At 60.9% G+C, this 26728-nt stretch overlaps 1 protein-coding gene across 1 annotated transcript in view; it reads right to left on the reverse strand.

Annotated features, from left to right (window-relative positions):
- Positions 1-24898, reverse strand: part of CELSR3 (cadherin EGF LAG seven-pass G-type receptor 3) — a 46410-nt gene extending 21512 nt beyond the window's left edge. The window contains exons 1-21 of the mRNA XM_067303638.1: positions 22160-24898; positions 13817-14449; positions 12217-12439; positions 11960-12075; positions 10658-10746; positions 10096-10253; positions 9702-9865; positions 9124-9249; positions 8590-8759; positions 8171-8356; positions 7912-8022; positions 7489-7657; positions 7099-7240; positions 6785-6905; positions 6244-6427; positions 6046-6147; positions 3658-3752; positions 2686-2895; positions 1566-1749; positions 733-882; positions 143-323 (exon numbers count right to left, since the gene is read on the reverse strand). Of these exons, the coding sequence (XP_067159739.1) occupies positions 143-323; positions 733-882; positions 1566-1749; positions 2686-2895; positions 3658-3752; positions 6046-6147; positions 6244-6427; positions 6785-6905; positions 7099-7240; positions 7489-7657; positions 7912-8022; positions 8171-8356; positions 8590-8759; positions 9124-9249; positions 9702-9865; positions 10096-10253; positions 10658-10746; positions 11960-12075; positions 12217-12439; positions 13817-14449; positions 22160-24806 (6161 nt within the window). The 5' untranslated portion in view covers positions 24807-24898. The remainder of the gene's footprint in view (positions 1-142; positions 324-732; positions 883-1565; positions 1750-2685; positions 2896-3657; positions 3753-6045; positions 6148-6243; positions 6428-6784; positions 6906-7098; positions 7241-7488; positions 7658-7911; positions 8023-8170; positions 8357-8589; positions 8760-9123; positions 9250-9701; positions 9866-10095; positions 10254-10657; positions 10747-11959; positions 12076-12216; positions 12440-13816; positions 14450-22159) is intronic.
- Positions 24899-26728: the final 1830 nt, after the last annotated feature.

Below are 26728 nucleotides of genomic sequence, written 5' to 3' on the forward strand. Positions count from 1 at the left end.
CAGCAGTACCATCTGGCTGGGAACCAGACCCCAACCACTGCACGCAGGTCTGTGAGAGGGAGCAAAGCAGAGTCCAGACAGCCTCCCCGTGCTGCTGCTTGCAGGCCTTGCTGCCCAGAGGACAAAGGGGAGCGGGACCTACCTGACACTGCGGCGATCCACCTGGTAGCGCGCGGGGAGCAGCCCCCCCAGGGTGCGGTACATGATGAGGATGATCACGGTCAGCGCGGGCTCGGGCTCTGGCAGCGCCTGCCTCGGAGAGGAGCTCTCCACAGTGTAGTTCCCTTCACCCCCGGCAAAAGCGGGCACTGCCGTGGGGGCAGCTGAGACACAAGGGATGGTGAGAATGGCCCCACATACCACCCCGAGGACCTGAGTGCAGCCTTGCGTGCCCTGGGGGCACCCCAGCGCTGCCCTGATCTGGCCAGGCTGGAAGAGGAGGCTAGTGTCTTTCTCATTCACTAGCCCACAGGATCTGGGTGCTTTTCTCCACCAGCTTTGCCCTTGCCTGCTTAGGACCTCAGAGAGAAGCGGTGCTGGACTCTGCCAGCAGGAGCAGGGCCCCAGGGCTTGCAAGGCCACCAGGAGCCTTTGAGATGTGGTGGAGCAAGAAGCTCTGAGCTCTGGGGGTGACTGATAAATCTCTGACAGAGCCAGGTCTCAGCAGGAGCACATGTCCCCTGCCGGCCATGCCTGCCCATGCTGATCCCCAAGCGATGCTCACACGCTCACCTTCAGCCTTTGGGGGGCTCAGCACGGAGAGCGGCAGCACAACATGGGTGTGGGGGTCCCAGGCAGGCTGGCCCCGGAAGAGGCTGCTGTGATAGCGAGGGTAGCGCCGGCGGACGTGGGAGCGGTTCTCCATGCGGTCGATGCTCAGCACTGCAGAGGAGCGAGAGAATGAAAGACAGCTCTAGGATGGCCACCCAGAGAGCACCATGCTCCGGGGCATCCTGGGTTCGAGGTCATTGGCAAAGGGAGTATACGAGCCATAGGCAGGGCTGCAGATGTGTCCCCTGCGTTTGGTCATGATGCAACATTCCCAATATTCACAGTGCTCCTTCCCCGCCCAGATCTTGCTCTGCCGTGGGATAGGCTGCTTCTGACACCGTGCCCGGCAGCTGCTTCACTAGAGACTCAGGTAGGACTGGGGGTAAACTAGGAGAGCGCAGTGCACTCCAGGCTGTGCTGCCTCTCGGTGGTGCGCCTGCTGCTCCAGGGAGAGACAGGACCAGGACATCTCCCTGCTCCACTCCCACATTTGTGAGAGCTGATAAACTCACAGCTACACACAAGTCAGCCTCAGCTGCTCCCTTAACTTGGGGGCTCAAACATATGTTGCATTTAAGAGCCCCTTCACTCATCTTCCCACTCAGCAGCACTGGGATGTGACTTGACCTGCCCTTTGCTCATCACTTCGTGTCCTTTGTCAACACAAAGCTTGCCCAGGTGAGAAGAGAAAAAACAAACAGGGGAAAACCCTGATTTCAGCCCAATTTTTTAAAATGAAAGAGTGGCTCCACACCGCCGCAGCTGGGCCCCACGGCTGGCCTGCTCCTACTCACTGATGTTGGGGGTGACGACGCCGACGGGGTTGAGGTAGGTGAGTTTCATGTTGCTGGCCAGCGTGCCCGAGTAGTCCCGCAGCTGCTCCATGAGGCTGGCGCTGCCGTGCTCGCTGTACGGCAGCATGGCCCAGTGCTCCCGGTTCTCGGGTGCCAGTACGGAGCTGCCCGCACGCAGCAGGTTCTGCACCAGAGAGATGTGGGCGTAGGGAGTGAGGGGGCCAGAGCCTCAGGGCTGCATCCTGGCCAACCCCAGGCTGTCAGAGCTGTGCCCTCTGCCCACCTTGCTGTGCCAGGACATGGGGAAGAGGGGTACTTTCTCCCGCAACAGGCCCTCCTTCTCAAAGCTCATCAGCCAGTGTCTGCAGAGACCCTGCCTGACCCAGTGCTGACTGGGAGAAGTAAGAGCTTCCTTGCAGCCTGCTTGGGGTTTCGTCTCGCGCTCATTTGACTCAGGTCCGCAACCCACAGTCTAAGACAAAGGAAAGATCAACCATCCACCCATCCTGCCACAGGGACATGGCACCCCCTGCCCTCAGTCATCCCCAGCTCATACAGTAACTGAGGTGGGGAGGGACCTGGAGGTCTCTGGTCCAATCCCTGCCTAAGGCAGAGCCACCTGGATCAGGACCTTGGCCAGCCAGATTTTGACTATCTTGAAGGATGGAGCTTCCCCCTATATCCGGGCTCTGTGAGGTCTGACCACCTTCATGGGGACAACAGCTTGCTTTACACCTAATCACAGTTCCTCTTGTTGCAACCTGTGTCTGCTCCCTCTCACCCTTTCACTGGGCACCTCTGAGAAGAGCCTGGCTCTGTTTTCCCTGCATCCCCACTTTAGGGAGTTGAAGACAGCAATAAGACCGCTCTTGACCTTCCCCTCCCCAGGCTGAGCAAAGCCAGCTCCCTCAGCTTCTCCTCATTCATTCTGCGCTCCAGTCCCTATTGGTATCACTCCAATGGGTCGATGTCTGTGTGGTACAGGGGAGCTTGGACTTGGACTCAGCACTCCTGACGTGGTCTCACAATCTCCTCAATCCCCAAAGAAACCCAGGCTCAGGATAGCTGAGACAGCACAGCAGCATCAGAGAAGCCACTCTGGTTCAGGGAAAGGACCCACCTCATTGAAGTGGGCATCCTGTGTGGCTGTCAGGCCAAAGCCGCGCTGCCGACTCTCGAAGGCCATAAGGCGGGACAGTAGACGGTAGGTGATGTGCACATCATTGCCAAAGTAGTGGTCCATGTGGTCTGTCACAGCCCGGAGCCGGTGGGCCAGCTTCTTGGCTTCAATTGTGTTGAGTTCGGTCTCATTCCTCTCCAAGCCCTCCAGCTGCCAGCAGGGAGGAAGGAGAGGATTAAATGGTAAGCAGGTTCCTCCCTAGAAAGCACCATAGCTCCAAAGGAGCATGATCTGGGATGCTGCAGGCCCCCAGGCCCAGAGATGGTCTCTGAAACCATGGCACAAGCTGAGGATATTCATGGTTGTGGCCACTGGGACAGGGTGCCTCTCTTGGAGACGACCAGCCTCTAGCAACACCCCAGTGCTTGAACTGGGCCAGGCCCAGCTAACTCAGTACCATTCCTGACAGAGGCCAGGGAGAGGAGAGAAAGGACAGGGCAATACTTCTCTGGGAAACTCTCCTGGCTTTAGGTCAGCTACTTGCTTTAAGCACTCAGCCTAGGTGGGATGCGAGTTTTAGTAAATCTGCCCAAGTATTTCAGAGGGATTTGTCACTGCAAGAGTCTGGGGGCTACAGATGCCTCATGGACCAGACTTCCCACCAGTTTCAAATAATACAGCTCTGCTCAGGGTATTTGTTTTCTTCTCAAATACTGGACTGGGGGACAGGACACAGGTCATTTGATAGGGACACACAAAGATTAGACTAAACAAAAGCAAATTCCAGCTCAGATCGATGCCCCACGGACAGGTTTGGCGCAGGAAATGAGAAGAGAAAGGTGCTTAGCACTGTGGCAAAGTCCTCTCCTACTCTAGGTGCCTATGGAGAGTCAAGCTCTTTGAAATCTGGCAGTGAGCCCTAGTTTGTACTGCTCCTGCTTTGTCAGGGCTGCAGAGCCACGAGGAGATTACCAGCGTGGAGAGCTCCTTGAAGGCAGGCGAAGTGCAGTTGAAGAGATCTGGCTCCAGCCAGCCCTTCTCCTCATCACAGTGTCTGACGGCTGCACCTGAAACCAGGAGGAAGGACAAGTCTGAAATCTGGCACAGGATACGCAGCTCCCCCATTGCATCCCCCAGCAGAAACCCTCTACACCAGCTATCCCTGAAGACCAGCACGGGCAAGTGCCAGGGAGGCCCCGTAATGCCCAGGGGCTGTTGCCCTGCTTTGAGCTGGTGCTGCCTGTTGCACACTTGATCTGCATCATCTTTAGAAGCTCTGCTGCCTGGGCTAACCCCATCCCCTCCCACCACGAGCTGGGTTCCTGCATGTGGTTCAGGACTGCAGCACACCAGGCTCCACCACAGAGGATTGCAAAGAGGAAAGAAGTGACCTGGCAGCGCTCGGCCCGGAGAAGGCCTTGGTTTCTGGTGAGTATGTGTCTGTCCGTCTTGGGGCACATCTGACCCCAAACTGCTGGAGCCCACATGGCCCTGGTCATCCCCCAGCTGCCAGCCTGCAATGCCTGCTGAGGTCCTGCTCCTCTCCATGGGGCAAGGCTGCCCCAGGAGGATGATACCCCTGCAGTGGGGCTGGCGAACCTGCCTCACAGGCGAGCCCCTGGAGCCAAGCAGGATGGAGGAGGACCTATTCAACAGTGTGAGTGCAACATCCAGGCAAGGTCCTGATCCCTGGCTGGGGTCCCAGCACCACTGGACAACAACAGAGAAACCAGCAATGAAGAGATCAGCTATTAACCACCACCAAGAGCGCTGCCAGCATCAAGAGCAGCATCCTGCAGTGGGAGCATCACTGTGCACACCCCAAGTAAGAGAAACGAGGGCAACCCCACTGCACCCAGCAGGACTGTAAGCCAGGCCCTCCCAGGAATGGTGCCAGGGTAGGGGATCTCACCCAGGGCTGGGGAGGGCAGCAGCATGCCCAGGGAGAAGAGAGGAAGCCTGGAGTAGACTCCAGATCCTGCTCAGAAAAGTCCCAGTGCTAGCCTGCTCCATCCTGCCATCTCCAGCTCCCAGCTGTCCTTCCTGGCTACCTTTTCCTCTGGGAATTAACACTGGGGTCAGCAGCATCGCAGCTGGGAGCAGCCTCCATACTGCCAGCCTTACCCTGGGAGAGAACAGCCCTTCCTCTCTGGTGCCCGTGGCCTGGCTCAGCTGCCGTGCTCCAGGCAGGATCCAGCCTGGGTCCGTCTGCCTCCCCCTGCCAGCTGGGCAGCAGGCGCAGTCCCTTGCACTGAGCATGCCGAGCGGTTCCTGTCCCCATCCAACTCTTCCCCAGCTCAATCACACCAAACAGCTCCCCCTTCCTCCACCCCTCAGCCGTTCCACCCCACCTTGCCTCCCCAGCCAGCTGCACGTTGCACATCCCCAGCTCCTTCACCCCCAGCCTAAGCAAGCAGGTATCAGCCCGGGGCAGCCAGCATCCATCCCAGCGGGGAGCAGAGCACAGACCCTGCTTAGCAGCCTCCCCGGGCCGCTCCGAGCCAGGGCTGCAGGCTAAGGACAGCAGGTGGCAGGGGCCGCATGCGGCTGCAGCTGGGTTTGTGCTGGTGAGCGTGCCGGGAGCAGGGAAGCAGCACGTGGGAGCAGTGAGGCCAGGCAAAGCGTTGGGAAGACACTCGGCAGCTCCAGAAGCAGCAGGAAAAGCACAGGGCTGCACAGGGTGCCAGGCAGGGAGCAGGGAGGGAAAGCCACGCGGCACAGCCCTTGCGACACAGAGGGAAGGAGGTGGGAACAACCTTACCTGCACCCCGCAAACCTGAGCATGGAGGGCGAGAGAACCGGGGAGAGAAGCGACAACAGTTAGGAGCTGAACCTGCCTCCTCCTGGGGCGAACGGCTGGAGAAGGACAGGGTTTGTATTGTCCCTGGGGCTTGCACTGCCCTACAGTCCCACACACGCTGCTGGCACCTTTGCCATCACCATGGGTGGCCTCCTCCAACTCAGGCTGTGACTGCTGCCTGAGACGCTCGCCTAACGCCACGCTGTGCCCTGCTGCCCTCACAGCACGCACCAAGGACAGGGCTGAGCAGCAGCGAGGCGCTGGGGGTGCCGAGCTGCCATTCCAGGCCTGACCCCAGGCTCAGGCCCGCTAAAACCAAAAAGCAGGCGGGAAAAGGTGGGGACAGAAGGCCTAGACCCTGCGGCCTGCTCCCAGCCCTGTGTCCAACCCCCCTGCCCTCCCCAAGGCTGGGGTATTTTCTCCTCCAACTTCTTTCTCCCAGCCCTCCAGCCCAGCTAGACGGGACCGGGACAGTGCTAGAAGGGGGCGATCTTGCCGAGGCTGTTACAGCCCCAGCACTTCAGGCAGCTTCTCCCCTCCCCGTCGCATCCCTCACTCACCCAAGGAGCCTTTGGGACACAGCACGGCGGCCGAGAAGCCAAACTTGGTCTGGGGCCACCACACACCCGCTTTCAGGCTTTTGGGGCAGCCGTCATAGAGCACTGTGGACACACACACACCCCGAGGGGCCCGGTTACAGGGGGAGATGGCTCATGCCAAGCCCCACGCCACCGTCTCCCCACCGTGCCCCCACTCACCCTCGCAGCCGCTGGGCGTCACCTCGGCAAAAGGGCTGTCACAGCTGTTGCACTGGCGCCCGATGACGCCGGGCCTGCAGTGACACCGGCCCGTTTCCTTGTCACAGGAGCGCGAGGAGGAGCCCACAGGGTAGCAGTCGCAAGGAAGGCAGGTGTCGCTGCCTTTTGGGCGGTAGTGGAAGTCCTGGGGGGAGAGGGGGACAGCCATCAGACAGCCCATAGGGACAGCAGCCAAGACAGAGGGAACCACTGGGGCACGGGAAGGAAAGGGCCAGGCTCTCCTCACAGGGCTGCCCACAAGCTCAGCAGGGACTTGTCACAGAGATCCCCATTTGCAAGCACCCCACTGTCACCTCCTTGGGCCAGGAGAGCCACAATGAAGTGCTGGGCAGGGATCTAGCCCAGAGGCACCCCGGTCTTCCTTGTCCGTAGGCCAGGAGCACAAAGCAGGGCCTGGCAGCTGCCAGGACAAGGAACAGCATGGGGGGACAAGCAGAGCTCCAGGGGTACAGGCAGGCCACGGGTCACAGCTGTCCCTCACCTTGCAGTGGCACTGCCCGTTGGTTTTATTGCAGTCAGGGTCGAAGCCCTTGTTCACGTCGCAGTTACAGGGCCCGCAGGTGGGGTTCCCCCACCAGCCCTTCGGGCACTGCTGGTCCATCCTAGGGAGAAAAAAACCCTGACATTACGACAGCCTAATTCCCTGGGCCTCTTTGCCTCCCACTGGCCAAGCCACGCAGCAGCTCACAAGGAGCAGGGCGGCACTGAGGGGTCCCTGCTGGCACGGCTGGGATGGAAGGTGGCACAGAGCTGGGCTCCACAGGGCAGGGCCCTGCCCTGTGCCCCACATCTCACCTGTGCTCACAGTACTGCCCGAAAAAGTTCCCTCCACACTCGCACACGTAGCCCAGGGGCGAGCCCGGCTTGCGGCGACACACTGACTTGTTCTTGCAGGGGTTGAGGTGACACACATCCACGCAGTCCCCTCCGTAGAACCCTGTGGCGTGGACACAGGGCGCCGTATAAAGCAAGCATGATCCGCCAGAGAGGGGCCAGAGCAGCAAGGAAAGGATTCAGGGGGCTCAGGAGGGATTTTGTCCTCCACAAAACCAAACGAGCATCTGAGGGGATTTCTGGGCACATGACTCGCCCAAGGAAAGGGCAGGAGAGCAGCCATGGGCCAGGCTGCGGGAGCAGACATGCAGTGTGGAGAGTGAAAGGGTGGCAGAGCGCTGCCAGCCCTACCTGGCTGGCACACGCAGGAGTAGCTCTGCCACTCGTCCTTGCAGACGCTGTTGGCCGGACAGGGGCTGGAGTCGCAGGGGCTTGGCACGTTGCAGCCAGCCTCTACCCTCAGGGCATGGCTGGGCTTGGGCAACGCAGTCCCAGTGGCACTGTCACCTAGTCGCACGCCCTGCAACACAGGAGAGAAACGCACAGTGAAGCCAGGGCAGACACACAAGTCCCCTGTTCTCCTGCCCTCCCCAAGCCTCTAGGGGCAGCCACCTCCCGTCACCTACTGCTGTGCTGGCACACGGATCCCCACAGCGCCTCGGACTCCTGAACGCTCAGGGGGTGAGCGTCACCAGCAGGACGGACATTGGCAGCAATTGCCAGACCTGCGTTTCCATCTCTCTGCGCAGGGAAGGCTCAGAGCAACGGACTCACCTGTATGCAGCCCCTCAGCCCGTTCTGCACCTCGCCAGAGCTCAGGATTCCCCCCACGTGCAGGTGCTTCACCTTCAGGCCATGCAGTTCATTTCCAACAACCACCGTGTCCTGCAGAAGGAGGGGGAGTAATGTGGGGCCACTGGCATCATCCCTGCCCCACCAGCCTGCGGGTGCCAGCCCGCCCTGAGGGCGCAAAGGCGTAACCAGACCCATGTACGCAGAGCACCCCCATAGCTCCTGTCCCCACCACTCATACCTGGTAAAGCCCAAAGTCCAGGGTGAGGGTGATGACGTAGCGTGAGTCTCGCCCGCTGCGGACATCCCGCAGCTCCAGCTGGAGGTCGTGCCATCTCCCGTCGCTGAGCCGCAGCTGGTCCAGTATGAGGCTGGTGCTGCGCCCAGACCCCCTGCTCACCATGAAGGAGAGCAGGCCTCCAGCCAGCTGCAGAGAGGGAACCAGCAATGGCAGCAGTCAGCAAAGCCCTGGCCACCTCTGGCCACCTCCATCCTACCCTCCTGTGATCTCCGGGCAGGGGGAGGAGGGCCCAGCCCTGCTAAACACCTCTCCCCACAACCACCCGCTGCTTGGGCTGGAGTCCTCCCGCTCTCATTGGGTGGGTGGCAGGAGAGCCTGGGGCACGGGTGCTGTAGCTGAGGCTGTGGCCATGGCCCTACCTGGCACAGCAGGGTGGTGTACTGGCCAGCATGAGCCTGCAGAAGCACCCCGTCTGGCTGGCGCGTCCGAAATGCCAGCCCCAGGTACCACGGCACTGAGATCTTCACGTCTGCCTTAAAGTCCCAGGTCAGGATGCTGTTGCCCTGGAAATAGTGGGCATGGTGCATGGCTGGAAAGGAAAGCGGAGGTGAGGAGGAAGGATGGGGACTGTCTGCTTCTGCTCTGGGCTTTTCCTCACGTATTGCAAAGGCCTGGCCACAGCCACTGCAGGCTCAGGAGGGACACTGAGTCGCACATGCTGCTGGCTGAGTGATACCAAGACCTGCCTGCAGCAGTACTGCTCTCTCTGATCTCTCCTGTGCCTGGAGCCACGGCAACTCCATTTTCCAAGTGCTGGTGACACTACACAGAGAGCACTAAATGCAGGGACAACATACCTAGCTCATCTTACAGGTCCCCCTCACCCTGCTTCCACAGCAATCCCAGCACCATGTTCCACCCTGCCCACGTCCAGCAGCAGCCCGCTCACTCACGGTGGCGGCAGTCTTTGCCCCCAAAGCCAATGGGGCAGAGGCAGGAGTAGGTCCCCCAGCTGACGGAGCAGGTGCCGCCGTTCTTGCAGGGGCTGGAGTCGCAGAAGGAGTGCTTGGCGTGGCAGCCTGGAGGTATCAAAGTTGCCCACATCAGCCTCAACCTCCTCTCCACCCCACCCCAGCCACCATGGGGAGACACCACCGCCCCCACAGCCCTTCCCCTGGCTGCCAAGCGGCAGGCACAGCTGCTGGGCCTCTCAGAGCAGGCGCTGCCTGCTCGGGGACAAGCGTAAAGGCTGTCACTGCTCCTTATGTCAGGAGAAATATGCTGCAGAGCTGGTCTGACTCTCAGCAGCATCTCCCAGAGAGGCTGGCTCTGCAGGCCCTGCACGCGGGATCAGGAGACGCTCCCAGGACATTAGCTGGGGTGGGGGCTGGCTGATTTAGGGGGATCTGTAGGTCCCCCTCCGATGAGAAACTGCTCAGCTCCAGTCATACTGCCATGTCACTCTAACTGCCTGGCAGCGCTGCAGGTGAGCAGGAGGGAGAAATCGCAGGGCAGGAGCCAGCAAGGGTACCTGCAGCAGTTCCGTTGTTGGCGATGTAGGAGGCCAGGTCAATGCGTTTGCTGTCAATGTACAGGTCTTTCATGCATCCCACAAAGTCCCGGTGAGTGACAGGGAAGTTTTCAGGCAGGTTTGGGACCCCTCCAAGGAGCAAGGGGCCTGTGAGGTCCAGGGACCTGCAAGGAGAGAAGCCCAGGGTTGTAAGTTCCACAGTGGCCTCAGGCCAGCCAGCCAGCTCTCCTCTGTGAGAGGCTGGAAGGGGACATCTCCCCAGGGACAAGCACATGCAGCCAAGGACCTGGAACTACAGCTCTGCCGAATGGGATGGATTGACTCCACTGGGGACCCAGGCGTCCTGCTCCTCCCCCCCTCGCAGCTGTGCCCAGCAGATCCCCGAGGAACTCACTTCTTCGAGCTGGACTGCACACCTTCCGCAGCACAGGAGTAGTTCCCAATCTCGCTGCCAAACTGCAGGGCCACCAAGGCGTCGCATTCGTCCACTGTCAGGATGGCCACCTTGTCCTTGGAGGGGCCCTGCACCACCCCCAGGGCGCTGACCTTGGGCTGAAACCAAACGCCAGACGTTAGCAGCACACGTCCCCCCACCAGACAGCCTCACACAACAGCAGGGATGGGGCTGCAGCCCAGGCACCGCTCCGCTGCCACACGCACAAGCGAACCCCAAGGGAAGTCTCTGGCCAAGCAGAGCAAGCAGGGCTGGAGACAGCCACTGCTGAGGGCACGGAGCACATTTCTGCAGCCTCCAAGCCTGGTCTTCAGGGCTAATTCCTCTCTGTGCCCAGCTGTGTCCTCCCCACATCCATCACATGGGACAGATAATGGGCTCTGCCTACCCCATGGGGCAGAGCTGGAGAAAAGGTGGATCAGAGCCACTCGTGCCACACAAAGCACATGGCCCCACGGGGAGAGACCCACGCACGTGGGGGGACAGGCAGGGGCACACGTACCTTGTTGTAGTAGTGGAGCTGCAGCGTGTGCCACTGCCCGTCGCTCACACCCCCAGGCAGGTACGGGCTCACCACCGTGCTCGACTCTCCTGCAGGGACAGGGATTAAACGCTGAGGGAAGCCGGGCAGCCCTCTGGATGCGCTGCCCCCTCTTACAAACACGCCGCACTGCAAACAGCCTCACACGGGGACACGGAAGGGATTCAGAGACACAGGCTCGGCGCACTGTCCCTGCCCGACGTGGCATTGTGCAAGGAACAGGGCAGGAGGGAAACCACAGCCCTGGGATGGCAGCTAGCAGCCCCCAGGGTCCCAGGACAGCTGTCGTGGTCCAGGCTGAATCCCTTGCACTTCGCTGGCTGCCATCTGGGGTGCCTGGCATCGCGCGTCCAGCCCCACGCCAGCCCTCGGCCCCTGCAGAGCCCCCTCACTCCACCCCCAGGACGGTTTCCCCATGCCTCATCATCCCAGTCCTTCCCTGGACAAACCCCCTCAATTTATCAGCAGAAAGAGGCTCTGTTCGCTCCAGCCGAGCCACTGGCTGAATGCTGTCAGTCTCCTTCCCTCCAATTGATAGACAGGACCTCAATATCAGTGCAGGGGATGTCCCTGTCATCAGTCACCCACCTGGCACTGCTTTCCAGCTTGCTATTTTTCCAGCAGAGGCCTTGGAAGAGAAACCTCCCTCATACATAATCTTCCCGGCCACCTACTCGCTGCTGGGCCGAACCCTGAGGAGCTCAGCAGAGCCAGGGCAGTGACAGGATGGCCATGTGGCACTGTGCAGGGGGAGAGGAGAGCAATGCCGCCCCCCAGGGCAGGAGGGGAACCCTAGGCATTAGCACGAGGGCCCAGCACCCCCGGCAGCTCATCCTGACACCCTTCAGGAAGCCAGCAGCAGGAACAGCAGTGGCACGATGCAGCGGGGCTGGGGCTGAAGGGACAACGAACACCCTCCCAACAGGGTCCTCGTCTCCCGACTGGCTCGGAGCAAGGCAGGAGGCGAAGCTCCCAGTGACAGAGAACGGGGCAGAAAGGCAGAGGCACAGCCACCGCCGGCTCCTCTCTGTCCCGAGGGCCGGGGCAGGGAGGCTGAGCAAAGTGGCAAAGGCAGCGCGCTGTCAGCTCAGTCTGCAGGAGCAGGACGGGACTGTTGGGTGCCACAGACAACCTGAGCAGTGACCCCCCAACCACATCTCCCTTACCATGGGGCTCGAGGCCAGCACTGAGCTCAGCTGGCTCGGAGCAGGCCTTCCCCAGATCCCATGGCCCATATCCCGTAACGCGAAGGGCCAAGCCTACCTGTGGAGTATTTCAGCTGGAGCTGCCCCTCGATGATCTCCACCGCCAGGAAGTCGTGCCTCTCGTTCAGGCGCCCGTTGTAGAGCAGGAGGCCGCTGGGCTCCAGAGTGCTAAACCTGGGGCGAGAGAAGGAGCAGGGCGTGCACCGGGAGCGGGCAGAAATCCCCGCTCTCCCACAGCACGCGCCAGAGCAAACCGCACAGGGCGGCATCGCAGCACGGGGATGGGGCGAGACGTGGCGGAGGGAGAGCACTCACGAGAGGGCGAGGGTGAGGTGGAAGCGTTGGCGCAGGCCCCGGAACATGACGAAGGAGCGCGGTGGGAAGGAGCGCGTGGACACCTCGCAGAGTGGCGCCTCAAAGCCGCCCGCCGGGCACTGGCAGCGGAAGCCCCCGTCGGCGCCGTTGGTGCAGGTGCCCCCGTTGCGGCACACGCCGGGCGTGCAGCGCCCCGAGCGGCTGTCCACTTCGCAGTTCTCGCCTGGTGGTGGAGCGAAATGGGAGGCCCTCGCACCTGGGCTGGATGGGACCCCAACTCCAGCAGAAGGAGCAAGTTTGGACCAGGATGATGTGAGAACGGGACAGGAGAGGACTGGTCACAACAGGGCTGGGCAGAGTCCTAAGGGTGGAGAGGTGAGGACGAGCCAAGGGTTGGCTCCCCCCATCCAAAGCGCCTCTGGACGGGCTGATCTCCATAGCTATCCAGATGGCAGTGCAGCCAGCCTCTTTTCCCGTGCCAATCCCAAAGTGCGCGGAGAACTGCTCAGCTGCAATCCTACGCCCCAGGCCCTGCTCCCATTACTTGCTCAGTGGCACACGGGGAGGATGCGGAGACAGCATGAAGTGACAGGGAAACGAGCTCATTAACCCTTCTGCTAATGGCTGTTCACGCTTCAAATGCCGGGGGTTAATTACCACTGACTCTGCTTATCTCACCAGGAGCCACCAACGGGAGAGCAGCTCCACCGCAGCCATCTGCTGCCGCGCTCCCCTGCCTTGCACGGTGCCTGCTGGCGGGGAGAGCATGGCAGGGCTGCTCCCTCCCCGTAGCCACAGGCCACCTTCCCTTGCCCCTGGTTGACAGTAGCCAGCCATAGGCACAGGTCTCCACAGCCTGGTGGGGGCTTGGGGCAAGAAGACACTGGCTTTCCCCCCCAGGGATTCACCCACAACTGGTCTCTGCCCACCTGCATCAGATCCTCCCTGGTGGGGCAGCTGGTCCCAGCCTCCCCCATCCCAAATGGTGGGTTTGCTGGAGTTAAACATAAGGACCCCAAGAGCACCAGCCCTTGCCAAGCAAGACCAGAGTCGTCGGGAGAGCCAAGATCCCTTCTCAGCTCCCCAGTGCTCTCCCCTGGGCCAGGCGTTTCTGCCTCGGCACCCCCAGCTCCCTGTGACAGCTCTGCCCCGGGCAGTCCCGGTCTCATGTATCTCAGTCCAGGCACAGCTTTGTCTTCCTGCTCCGTGGACAAAGCTGTCCTGGTGGGGAGGTGGTAGCCAGGGCCCCCAAGAGTCCTCCGTGCCACCTACTTACGAGACACATTTCTATAGCAACCTCAGCCCTGTGCATCCAGCACCATGGAAACACCGAGCGCAGGGAGCAGTGCTGGACCTCTGCGGTTCGGCAGGCAGCGAGGGGCTCCGCCACCCGCAGCCGGGCTGGGGAGAGCGCCCTGCCGCGGCGTAAACTGCCCCGAGCTCCAGGACAGGCCACATCGCACAAATCCAGTCCTGTGCGAAGTACCTGACCTCGCAGTTCCCGTCCACCCCGACGCAGAAGCTGCCCGGGACAGACAGCAACCCCAGGAGACCAGCTCACCCAGGGAGCCCCCACCCGTGCCCCAGTCACAGCACTCACCGCTGAAGGGCTGGCGGCAGACACACGTGTAACCCCCTTCCTTGCGGGTGCAGACCCCACCGTTGAGGCAGGGGTTGGAGTAGCAGAGGTTGATCTCCGTTTCGCAGTAGTCCCCAGTGAAGCCCTGAGGGCAGCGGCACCGTAGGCCGGTGATGGGGTGGATGGGCCGGAAGAGGGTGGAGGGGGAGGCGATGAAGGGGGCCGAGCTGTCGAACTTGAGGACGGAGATGCACTTCATGTAGTTCTGGCAGGGCTCCCGCAGACAGACGTTGTCGTCGAAGGGCAGCACCTCCAGCATGGAGGCGCCTGTCAGTGCCATGCGCTTCATGTACAGCTGCTCCTGCAGCTCCTCCGAGCTGAAGTAGTGCCCGCCCCGGGGCGCCAGGGCCGAGAAGCTGACGTTGAGCACCGTGCCACCCACGTCCGTGTCATTCTGGATGTTGAAGATGAAGACATCCTCCTTGGGTGTTGCGAGCACAGTGGCCACCCCTTCCAGGAAGGTGGCCAGCAGCGGGGATAGGAAGCGCTCCTGCCACATGTTCTCCAGCCGCACCGTGATGCTGTTGGCCAACATCTCCTCCGTGATGATGATCACCCGCAGGACACACTGGGCTGTCACACTGTGGATCCCGTCTGCAGGAGGGAACAGGGACACGCTGCAGGTCTTTTCTGGAGATCCTCCTCCTTCCCACCCCAGGGCAGGGCCTCCCAGCCCAGTGCATCCCCGAAAGGCCCGAGACCTTGGCTAGGGCAGCTGTAGCTTGGAGGCAGCTTGGAGCCATGGCACAGGGAGGGTAGCAGGCTGCCACCCGCCCTCACCTCGCTGGGCTCAAGGGCGAGTTCTCCGTGTGGTTACACTTTCTCCCATGCCTCAGGCTCTCCACTGAGAAAACTCTCAGGTTTTCCCCATTCTGGATCTAGGCAGCAAACTGAGCTCCCATGAACAAAGATGCTGGAAATAAATGGGCAGAAGGGAGGCCCAGCAGGAGGCTGAGCAAACACAGGAGCCGATGCCAAGGCCTGGGGTGTTTTACTTCCCTGCAATGCCCTGACCTCCCCTGCCTGCCTCCCCTGTGCTGCCTTTCCCGCACTCTCTTCCTGCCTTTTCTTTCCTCTCTCCCCCGGGGTCTCCATGGCTTTTTGTCTGTCTCCCTGCTTCCCCCTTTCTCACCATCTGCTCCCCATCTCTTCCTCCCTCGTCCCATCTCCAGTTTGTTTAATTCTCTTTAATCTTTATTTTCCTTGGAAACAAACTCCCTCCCCCTTGGGATCCTGTACTGTGCGAGCGGTCTCCGAGGCACGAACGCGTGGGTGTGTGCAGGCACACACACCCGCACACTCAGCTTGCCAACTTGCCGGCCTGTCCTCTTCCAGGATTTTGGCTGTTAGCAGCAGTTTCCCCCCCAATGTCAAGCCCACTAACGTGCCAGCATGCCCCGTACTCAGGAGACCAGACCCTAGGAAGCCACAGTGATGAGCTCCAGGGAAGGAGGGCAGTCTGTGCAAAGCCACCTGGCTAGTGAAAGCCGGCAGCTGGGCCTGCTGCGAGCCCCAGGCGTTGCCTCCTGGCCCAGTGCTGCTCCCGGCGACCAGCTGAGCTTCGCACAGTCTCATGGCCGCCAGCGAGTCACACCTGTGACCTCGGTACCCCTTTGCTTGTGTCCCCTGCGCTGCCGCAAAAGGCAGCTGCTTCTGGGGTGGAGGTGCCACCCCCGGGCACGAGGGCTGCAGAAACGCAGCACCTCCTCGCGGGCCCAGGCTCGTGCTACCTCCGGTCTCCCCCTGCGCCCCGACACCAGCCCTCAGCTCCCCCATCCCCGAGCTCCCGGCTGGACGAGAGGCGCTGGCGCTGTACGCATGCGGGTTGGCCAGGCAACACAGTGCCAGCCAGGACAGACAACCACTCTGCTCCCACTGCAGCAGCGATGCAATTTCGGACCTACCTCCTCACCCCACCTATCCAGCTCCCAGAAACCCAGATGATGCCGCTATCGTTGAGAGTCATACCCTGCTGCGAATGTGGCCAACACCAGCCAACATGGGAGAGAGACAGAAAGACAGATATGACCACATTCCCAATTTCCCTAGGAAGCCGTGGTCAATCCTGCACGCAGACGTAACCCGGACGCCTGCTCGTTGTCTGTGGCAGACGAGCACTGCTACCAGGCCGCACGGGGAAGACGAACAGACCAGGCTGTCACCACCAGGCAGCCAAGGCCAGACTGCGCTGAGGTCAGATGTGAAACAAGTTCGGCAAACTCAGGCCAGCCGCTACGCAGCACTGCTCCATCTCACGCAGCACAGTGCAGTTTGGCACAGGCGGCAGCAGGCTTCCTGGCAGCCGCGTGAGCCCCAGTCTCCTGACTAGAAGGAGATGAAGGGCTGGAGGGTTTAAACACCAACCTTCTATCCCCCTGCCCATCCCACAGCTCCCAGCCTCGTGTGCAAAGCGGCCTGTATCGCTCCTCTCTCCCCGCGGCTGCCATGCTGCAACGCCTTTTGATTTCCCTCAGCCCCGTTTGAAGTTTGCAGTGCAGGAGGATTTAAAGATTGAAATGTCTCCCTTTTTTCCCTCCCCCTCTCTCTTTTTTCCCCCCTATCTTTAGAAGGTGAAAGCTTTCCAGAGACCCTGCAAATTCCAGCACAAGCGCCAGCCTCCGCGTCGGTGCTGGAGCTCTGGAGATAAGGCTTGCGCAGGGCTGGGGCCGCCAGGGAAAGCCTATACAGTCACCCAGGAGCTAATCTCCTGAAGGAAGGGGGGTTGCTTCCCTCTGAAATCAAACCACTTCAATCTCGTGTGGAAGTAAGGTGAGAAACCTCCTCCTACGTGGCACTTTGCTTGCTCTGAAACGGAGGGAGCAGGACAGAGTGAGCAGAGATTAACCACCAGCCTTCGTCCGCCCCTCACAGTTTGCTTGTCTGGCCCAGGCGAGCACGAAGCTCAGTCGGATCCCGACTGCCTCCCACTCTCTCACCTCCAGCAAATGGTTTCATCCGGAAGCAGGAGCAAGGCCCGGGGGAGCACCTTTTGCTCCCTCTGAGGGCTGCTCAGCGCCAGTCAATAGGCAGGCAGATGCCCGTCTGATTTATGGCCGTTATTAGGCCTCCGCTAATGTGATGCTGAGCTCTGGGGCAGGCCAGAGGCCAGCAAAGCCTCCAAGGAGCAAGGAGGCTGTGGCCTGAGAAGAGGGTGGGCTGCAGGGTGCCCAACACCTTTGGCACTGCCTAGGCCACAGCAGGAAAGCCCAAACGCTCCTTTCCCTGGAAGCCTGGGATAACACTGCTATGCCCCCCTGCTCCATGATGTGAGCCAGGGCAAGAGGACCAGCGTGGTGGAGAGGCAACCAAAACCCCTGCAGCAGCATCAAGGAGGGAGAAACAAGGCGCAATCCCAGGATCAATGGACCTGGAGGGTGAGGAAGCAGCGATGAGACAGGCCTGCCCCGCAGGCCACAGCTGCTGCCCAACATCTGCTCACGCCTTCTGCTTGGCAGCAGGGCGCAAAAGGCCCGGGGCGCCGCCGGCACTCAACAGGCCTGGAGCTGCTGGGGCTATCATTCGGAGGGGATGTCTCCTCTCTCAGATGCCCTGCTGCACCAGAGGGAGCCAGGCTGGTCAGCAAAGGTCTCCCTGGTGCGGATCCTAGCGGCGGGTGCCAGACTCCCCTCCCTGCCTGCTGTCCCTGTGCTACGAGGGCATGTCAGCTGGGTCCCATGCCAGGGCCACCTTTCAGTCCTCGGGCCAGACAGCTCCCTCACCCCAGACAAGGGGCTCTGCCACAAGCCGGAGTCACCCCCTCCACATGGGCAGGCCAAGGCCCCATGGCAGCACAGGGTCCAGCCCCAGGGCCCTCCCTTGTAAGCTCCCCCATAACCTGCTGCCCACCCTCGGCTTGGCACCCAGGGCTGCCTCCCCCATCGGCACCACGCACAGGGAAGCAGATGGTTAAGAAAATGACCCTCTGAAAACAAGAAAAAAAAACACCAAAGAGAACCCAAAGCTGGCTGGAGGCACTGACCCCCCCCTGCGAGGCATTTTAATCACAAATGCTCAGCCTTTCTGATTAAATCCTGTGGTTGGAGAGCTGGTGCCTGGTGAATATTCATGCAGCAGAGCAAGGTGTCCTGGAAACATGCCTACAGGGAAAGGAGAAGGGAGAAGGGGCACAAGAGGCTCTAACCCTGGTGCTGAGCAGCACCGGGTCATCATGTTTGCACTTCCAAGACTGACAATTACCAGTCTTAAAAGCAAGAGGGACAGCTACAGAAGGAAGAGGTCCAAGCAAGCCCTCCCCGGAGTGCGGGATGGGCTACAGACTCTCCTTGCTCCCCGGGGAGAAGGGTGGCAAGGCAGCCTGGGATGGGCTGCTGTCCTGGACTCCTCCAATCCTCCCCCCCAACCCCTCCTTGCTTCGTCACACCCAGCTGCCTCCCTCGCTGTCCTTCCCCACACATACAACCGTTACATGGGGACAGGGATCCCTAGCCGTTGCTTCCCAGCCTGATCAGGCCTGAGGCACCCGCTGCTGCATGGTCAAAGCCACCCGAGCGCCCCTATACAGCGGGGATGCCTGGGCGCTGCCCGCGCCAACTGCCTGGGAATGGAGCAAAACTCTCAGGCCAGCGCTGGAGACCCCTCAGAGGGAGCAGAGTCAGCAATCACCGCTCAGTGCGGGCTGTGCTATGGTCTTCTGGGTCTTCCAGGGCGATTCCCCATCTCTTCTGTCTCCCCACGCTCCCAGAGGATCTGACTCACCAGATAGAGCCCTGGCCAACACTCCCATCTCAACAGCCCCAAGTCACAGGCAGAGATTTGAGTCTGTCCCAGCCGCCGAGCCTGGTGACCGCCTCTGCCGACCACAGAGCTGGCAGTCATTTCCCTGACATATCCAAGCATCACCAAGGGACCCTTCTGTGCAGGTGGGGAAAAAGCAAACACAAGGACAAGCTTCTGGAGGGACCTTCACTTAGTCCAGCAGGAAAGCAAACACAGGCCTCCCCAAAAGGGCTTGGGCTGGGCCCAGGGGAAGTGCACTTCTAGGAGAAGCCCCAGGGAACAGGAACAAGGCAGCTCAGCTCAAAGAACAAAGCAGCAGGACCCCCAAGGAGGAGAACAGGCCCCTGCATTCCACGCAGAGGGATTAGGAGATCAGAGATGGGCTCCAGTGGATTGCTGCCTAGCCTCTTCTGAGCAGCAGAGACAGCGTTAGAGAGCAAAAGCCTATCTAAGGGAAGAGCGCAAGGCCACAGCCCTGTGACACCCCAACCAGCCACTGCAGGGACGGTGATGGTGACACAGGCACAGACAAGGGTGACTTTCAAATTTGGGGCTGAGGAGTAACAAAATGCCTAGTCATAAAAGAAGGAAAGAGTAAAACAAAGAGACTGGTAGGGGTGAGGTGAACATTGCTCACCATTTCCCAAAGGGCATTGACAGATCTCTCAAGGTTTTGATGATCCTATGACAGATGAAGAGATCTCAGAATTAAATTAGGCTGCTCTCAAAGAGCACAGAACGCAAGTGTCCCTCTCCTGTCAACTCTAAAAACCAAGAGATTAAAATATTATAACCAAGAAGACTCCAAAGCCATTTCTTAACCAAGAACCAAAATCCACCCTTCTCTGTGGTCAGCACCTTCTGCTGTGATGGTCCTAACAGGGGAGGAAGCTCCCAAGATAAGGCCTCTCAGGAGAAGCAAAATGAACAAGTTGTGAAGGGCAAAGGCAGCCCTGGGACCCTTCTCTGACTTGAAAAGAAGGATCTGACATGTTCAGACATAGGAGTCGGGACAGATGTGCTCCAGGGGGTCTTATCGCCAGGCCGAGATTTAAAGCGAGACACATCTTGGATAACTGGGTCACCTTTCAAGATCTGGAGATCAAACCCACCTATTAGCCAAGAGGGGCCTAGGTCAGCACGGAAGCGGGGAAGGTACAAACGCCGGGGACAAGCTCTTGGACTCTGGGCCTAAGGGGAGGCTGTGCATGAAGAGCTCAAGGGGAACAAGGGCAGCACAGCAACCACGGCCCGAGCACTGCTGGGCCTCAACCCTCACCACCAGCCCGACGGTCTGGCCCTTTTAAGCCCGTCTTGGAAGGTTGCAAGCCGACACAATGCCAGGCTCACACAACACACCAGATTCACACCATGCTGCTCACCACAGGCGCAGCCCCACTACCCCACTGCTTGCATCCTCAATGGCCAAGAGCAATTTTTAGCAGACACAGGTGCTCCTGTGCCCACAAGGAGCTGGGGCCAGTTTCACTGTCTGCCAGTCCCACTGGAATCATACTGGTTTGTGATTGCCCAAGACTTCCCTGCCACTATGAGCCTGAGCTGAGGACAAACACAGCTCGCAGCCAAGCAGAGATGGGAATCAGAAAGGCCGCTTGCCCTGTGATTTTGCAGGATCCATCTATGCTGCAGGCTCTGCTTGCCTCAAATGGACCGTAAAACCCACAGGCGGGCAGAGAAGCTGCTCCCTCCTTGGACTACCCCATGCCTCAGATGCTGACTCTCGGTCCCCCGTCTACGTGCTATTGTTGCCGGGCTCCTGCAGAAGGAACGTGCTTCCGAGCAGGCTGACACTGAATGAACAATGCAGCCAACCAGGTCCGAATTTCCTGGCCACCAGCTCTGCAAAACCGCCCCCCCGACCTCTTCTTGTGCACAGCTATGATGGGAGGGCAGACAGGGCTGCCAGCTGGGAGGCTGATGGGGCTTCTAACAATAAATAAATAAAGAACAAACCTGATCTCCACCTTCCCAGCTCCTATCAAAGCCAACAAAAGGCCCGTTTTCCCCTGCGCTTGCCCCTCTGCCCAGCACAGCTCTTTCCCTTCCACCTTCTCCTCTCCCTCACAAGCGCACCTCTCCTAGTCTCCTTTCCCACTGGAAGATGACGACACTCTAATTGCAAGGGCCCTCTTGCTGTAAGGCAGCTCAACGCAGGACTTCGGGACGTGCTTTTCTCCTGCCTTTGTGCAGGGTTAAGTGCGCGAGGAGGCAGGGCTTGCATAAACACACTCAGGCAGAAGCTGGAAAGGTCAAAACCACCCCCCATCTCCAGCAATCAGCATGTGTGCATCTGCACCCGACGCCCGCCTGCCCCGCGGTTACAATTAACCCCCAAAGAAGCCCAGGCTACCGCTGAGCGGTGCTGCCTGTGCTGGACAGCTCCAACCAAATCCCCACCTAAAATCCACACTCCGGTTTTTGACAGAAACCTTCCCCTCGCTCAATAAGCCAGAGAAAAAGAGATGGTGAAAAGGGAGGTCAGCTGGTAGCCAAGGGTCAGGGGAGACCGGGATTCACGTACAGCCCCAGGCACTCTTGGTAATTCAGTGCCCGGCACCTGCAAAGAGGGGCTCTCGCCCTCCCTCCCCCAAAGTCACTCCGGTTCGGGGGCTGCGCTGACGCCTCCATTTCAGAACGTGCGTCTGCAAGCAAAGAAAGGCTCGCGGTGAAGGCAAAGCTCAGGCAACAGGAAACTCCAGGTCCAAACCCCACTGCTCACAGACAAGGTCCATCCTTGCCCTGCCCTCAGGTTGGCTGGAGGGGACTATAACACTTCCCAAAGCCACCTCAGGGAGTTGTTGTTAGCATCTGCATTCGGATACTCCAGCGACACGCATGATGCGAGAGCTTTAAGCACCTCTTTGAGATTTGTTACAGTTGCCTTCTGTAACACTAAGTTGGATTCAGAAAATTTTAGAAGCCACACCAGAAACCACAGCCCTCAATAGCTGCCATAACCATACTCCAGAATTTGGATCCGAACTGTTTGTTGGTAGTGACACCCTCCAACGGAAGAGTATTTTTACAGGGGCTCTCTCCACACCCCAGTTCAATCCCTCCCCTCCCCAGCAGGGTCGAGCACACTTGGTCCTGGCAGGGAGAAGTCACCAGGGATTGGGAGCAAAGCAGCACACCAATCCCTGGACCAGCAGCAAGGAGGAGCAGCTAGCTTAGCCACCCCGGGGCCAGCCTGCTTCCCTGGCCAGCATCTGATGGCACACATCACGGCTTCACCAGCGACAGCACCTCCAAAGGTGTCTCACTAGCAGCTACAGACAATCCTTGTAGCTGAATAACGATGCTTTGTTCTTACAGACCACCACCAACCTCAGTCCCCTTACAAAACGCTCTCCTAGAGCGCACCCCCCCACTTCTACAACTCCCAGACCATCCAATATTTCCTGATTTGAAGCATCTCCGAATCCAAATGTTGTTGCTAGTCCCTAACCCCCCTGAGATGCTGAATGGGCTCCCTGAGGAGAACCATGCAAAGCCCCCAGAAGGTATCACACTAGTGCAGGCATTTTAAAATTTTTCGCACCCTACCTGTGACAGTCACCAGCATGGAGGCCACAAGTGGACGATTGTTGTCCAATTTACGGCTCAGCCTCAGCTCCCCGCTCGATTGATTTACAATCAACAAGTGCAGCTCGTTTCCCCGTTCAAACGTGTAGAAGAGGCGGTCAGACACATCTGGGTCATAAGCCGGGACCTTCCCTATGACCCCAGAGGGGAAGGTGTTGGATTTATTGGACACGTAGTTATTAAACAAGATCTGGAAGTTCTTGAGAACAGGGCTGTTGTCGTTTTGGTCAATGAGTTTGATGTGGACAGTGGCCCTGCTGACCAAAGGGGCAGAGGTGGCCTGTACTACAATCACGTACTCAGGTTTTGTCTCATAATCCAGGTCTATCAAGGCTGTGAGCTCCCCAGAAAAGATGTCCATCTGGAATATCTCAGGGATATTGCCTTCCACAATTTGGTACATGATCTGGGCATTGGGTCCCTCATCCGGGTCGACTGCTGTGATTTGGGCCACAACAGAGCCTACAATACTGTTCTCCTTCACCAAGACCTCAAACTCTTCTGCAGGGAAGACGGGGGCGTTGTCATTCACATCCTGAATGGTAACCTGAATATGGACAGGCGTTCGTTGAGGAGGGATGCCTCTGTCCACAGCATACGCAGTCAACTCGTAGACAGGGACATTCTCGCGGTCCAGCCTGCGGACAGTGCGAATGATCCCAGAGGTGGGCTCTATGGTGAAGTCTCCATCCCCATCCTCCCCGTTCTGGAAAGTGTACTGCACCCGCCCATTGGTGTGGGCATCCCGGTCGGTGGCAGAGATCTGGAGCACGCTGGTGAAGGGAGGTGCGTCCTCGGAGATCACACCTTGGTAGTGAGTGCTGACGAACTGGGGGGCGTTGTCATTCACATCGTTCACCATGATTTCAACATAGGTGGTGTCTGCTTTCTGGGGGATCCCATTGTCCTTGGCCGTGATAGCCAACGTGTAGGTGACCTGGTCCTCATAGTCCAGTTCTGCCTGCAAAGTGATGGCCCCAGTGTCTGGATCAATGCGAAACTGAGGGACATTGTCCTCGAGGTAGTATGTGATGCGGGCGTTTTCCCCCACGTCATCATCCGTGGCACTGATTACCACCACAGTACTGCCCACAGGCCGGTCCTCATTGATGCTCACAGAGTAGTGGGCACTCTGGAACACGGGCCTGTGAGTGTTGGCATCAGTGATGTTGATGTGAACATGGCAGTTGTCCCGCAGGGTGCGGTCAGAGGCCGTCACAGTGAGCACGTAGCGCCTTTCCTGCTTGTAGTCCAGTGGCAGGGAGAGAGTGATGAGCCCCACCCCACCCTGCGTGCTGATGGAGAAGCGGTTCCGCGTGTTGCCTCCCGTGATCTGGTAGGTGATGGCACTGTTCACATCCCGATCGATTGCCGTGACACTGAGGACACTGGTCCCCACAGCCGCATCCTCATTCAGGCGGATGAAGTACTCCTTCTGGGTGAATTCGGGGCGGTTGTCATTGACATCCATGACAGTGATGGTGACACTGGCGGAGGCGGATAAAGACGGAGAGCCATGATCCCGAGCCTCCACCCCAAAAAAATAGTGCTCTACCAGCTCCCGGTCCAAAGGCCCGCTGACCGTGATCCACCCTGTGGCACTGTTCACCACAAAGGGAGTGTCGGCTGAAACTCCCGTCAATTTGTACTCCAGGCGCGAGTTCTCGCCATAGTCCGCGTCCACAGCCTGGATGTGGATGACAGAGTGGCCGAGGGGGGCGTTCTCCAGGACGGAGATTTGGAAAGGGGTGCTGACAAAGATGGGGGCATGGTCGTTGATGTCCACCACTTGGATGCTGGCCATGCCGGTGTTATTTGACAGGGGAGGGCGGCCCGCATCCTGAGCCCGGATCCTCAGGGCATACTCACGCTCCACCTCGAAATCCAGTGGGGCCACCACCTGTATCTCCCCGGTGACACTGTCGATGGAGAACTGGCCCCGGCTGTTCCCGCTGATGATGTTGTAGTGGACCAGTGCGTTGTTGTCCTTGTCCAAGTCCGTGGCGGTGACGCGCAGGATTTCCGTGTGGGGCCGTATGTCCTCCCTCACCTGGACTATGTAGCGCTTCTCACTGAACTGCGGGGTGTTGTCATTCTCGTCGAGGACCGTGATGTAGACCTTGACGGTGGCAGACCGCGGCCCCGGCTCCCTCCCCTGATCGTTGGCCTCCACCACCAAGGAATACCTCTCCATCTTCTCCCGGTCCACCGGCCCGCTGGTGGTGATGAGGCCGGAGCGGGGGTCGATCTCGAAGACGGCGTGGGCGGCCCGCTCGTTGACGAAGCGGTACCGGATGTTGGCGTTGGGCGGCGAGTCGACGTCGGTGGCCCGCAGCTGCAGGATGGGGTAGCCTTCCTCCACGTTCTCCCGGATGGTCTCCCGGTACTCGCTCTGCTCGAAGACGGGGTCGTGATCGTTGCGGTCGACCACGGCGATGGCCACCATGGTGGTGGCCGAGAGCCGGGGTGCCCCGTGGTCGGCGGCCGTCACGCGGAAATAGTGCAGCTCCATGCTCTCGCGGTCGAGGGCCTGCGTGGTGGTGATGAGCCCGGCGCGCGGGTCGATGCTGAAGAGCTCCCGCGAGCGGCTGTTCATCAGCGCGTCCATGGAGTACACCAGCCGCCCCGCCTCGCCGCCGTCGGGGTCCTGGGCCGCCACCGCCACCACCGCCGTGCCCGCCGGCTGGTTCTCCGCCACCTCCGCCTGGTAGTTGTACTGCGGGAACAGCGGGTGCCGGTTGGGGGCCGCCCGCCGCCCGCGCCCGCCGGGCCCCGGCCCCGGCCCCGGTCCCAGCCCCGGGGGGGCGGCGCGGGGCGGGCAGCGCACCGGGGTGCGGCGGCGCAGCGGCGCGGGCAGCGCCGGGGGGGCGGCTGTCGCCCAGCAGGGCGCGGCGGCGGGGCAGCCCCCGCGGGCCGGCGGCCCCCAGCCCGGCGGCGGCGGCGGCGCGGCGGCCCCCAGCCCGGGGGGGAACAAAGGGAGCAGCAGCGGCAGCAGCAGCGGCAGCCCCCGGTGGCGGTGGCGGCGGCGGCAGCGGCTCGGGGCGGCCGGCGGCTCCTCCGCCATGGTGCCTCGGCGGGCGCCGCCCGCGCCGGGCGCACGGCGGCTGGGCTCGGCGCCGCCCCCGCCGCTGCCCTGCCCCCGCCCGGCGGCGGCGATGGCCGCCCCCCGCGCCGCTGCCGGCCCTGGCGGCGCCGGCTCCTCCCGCAGCCCCAACATGGCTCCCGCCGCCCCGCCCCCGCGCCGCGCCGCGCCCCCGCCGCCATCTTGAGGGCGGGCACCGCCGCCGCCGCCACCGCCGCCGCCGCCGCCAGCGCCCCGGCTCCGCCCCCCCGCCCGCCCGGCCCCCCAGCTCCGGGCCGCCGCGGGGGGAGGACGGGGAGCGCCGGCCCTGCGCAGGGGGAGGCCCGGTCCTCGTGTGGGGTCCGGCCCTCGTGTGGGGGCCCCTGCCTTCGTGTGGGGGCCCGGCCCTGCCGCGGTGCCCGCCATGGCGCGGGGCAGAGGAGCCGCGCGCTCTGCGGATGCGGCCACGAGCAGCCCCGGGGCACTCGGGGAGGCCGGGGGAGCCGCGGCCCCTCTCCTCGCCTCTCCTGCCCCCCGCTCCCCATGGCCTCACCCGTCCCAAACACCCTGAATATGACGGCGAGGTGCCCGAAGCCCCCGAGGGGCGGCCGTGGCGGCTCTCCCCAGGGATGTGGCTTCTTCCCCAGCCCACGCAGGACCGAGGCTCCGGGTCCGCAGGCCCTGCTGGGGTGCGGCATGGCACGACACCGCCCCGAGCGCAGCTGGGAACCAGCGAGCGGCGGCAGTGGCCTGGGGTGACGCCTGCGCGGGGCAAGGCCTCGCCAGGCCCGTGGCTCTGTCCAGCCGACAGGGCCGTGCCGGTGCCAGCGATGGCTTCCAGTGGTACGGCCCGGCCCCCCCTCGCCTGGCACGTGATGGCACAGGCCGGTGCTCAGCTGGCTGACGGGAGTGTGCGGCCATGATTGAGTAGCAGGGCTGGGGCGAGCGCCCGGCCGCCCCGCTGTCCTCCCCATTGTCCTCCGCGGCACAATGGAGGCGGCCACCCCTTCCCCTTCTCTTCCCCTTCCCCTTCCCCGCCACCTCGGCCCCGGGCCCAGGGAGAACAGAGGTGCCCCCAGCCCCCAGCTGCTTGTGCGAAGGAGATGGAGCTCAATGGCTTTGGGCCTGCTTAATTGACATTGCTTTTCATTTACTTCTCCGCATCGAAATCCGGCGGTGATCCCACCTACCTGCAGAATCCCGTTATATGGCACGGATAGCCATCACCATGGGGACAGACAGCTTCAGCACCTCCATAAACAGCACAGCCGCACAGGGCTCGCCTCGGCTGGAGCCTCGGAGCCTCCCAGCTGAGAGGAGAGCTTGTCCCATGGGCTGCCCCTGTCCCTGCATGCCTGTCCCCAGCGTGAGCCCCCGCTCGCAGCCTGGACGCTCCACCGCAGCACTGCCCGCGTGCCGAGCGACAACGCAGTCCTCGTGCCACCTCCCTGGACGATGACTGTCCACCA

The sequence above is a fragment of the Apteryx mantelli genome, chromosome 12 (assembly GCF_036417845.1).
Source record: "Apteryx mantelli isolate bAptMan1 chromosome 12, bAptMan1.hap1, whole genome shotgun sequence".
NCBI lineage: Eukaryota > Metazoa > Chordata > Aves > Apterygiformes > Apterygidae > Apteryx > Apteryx mantelli.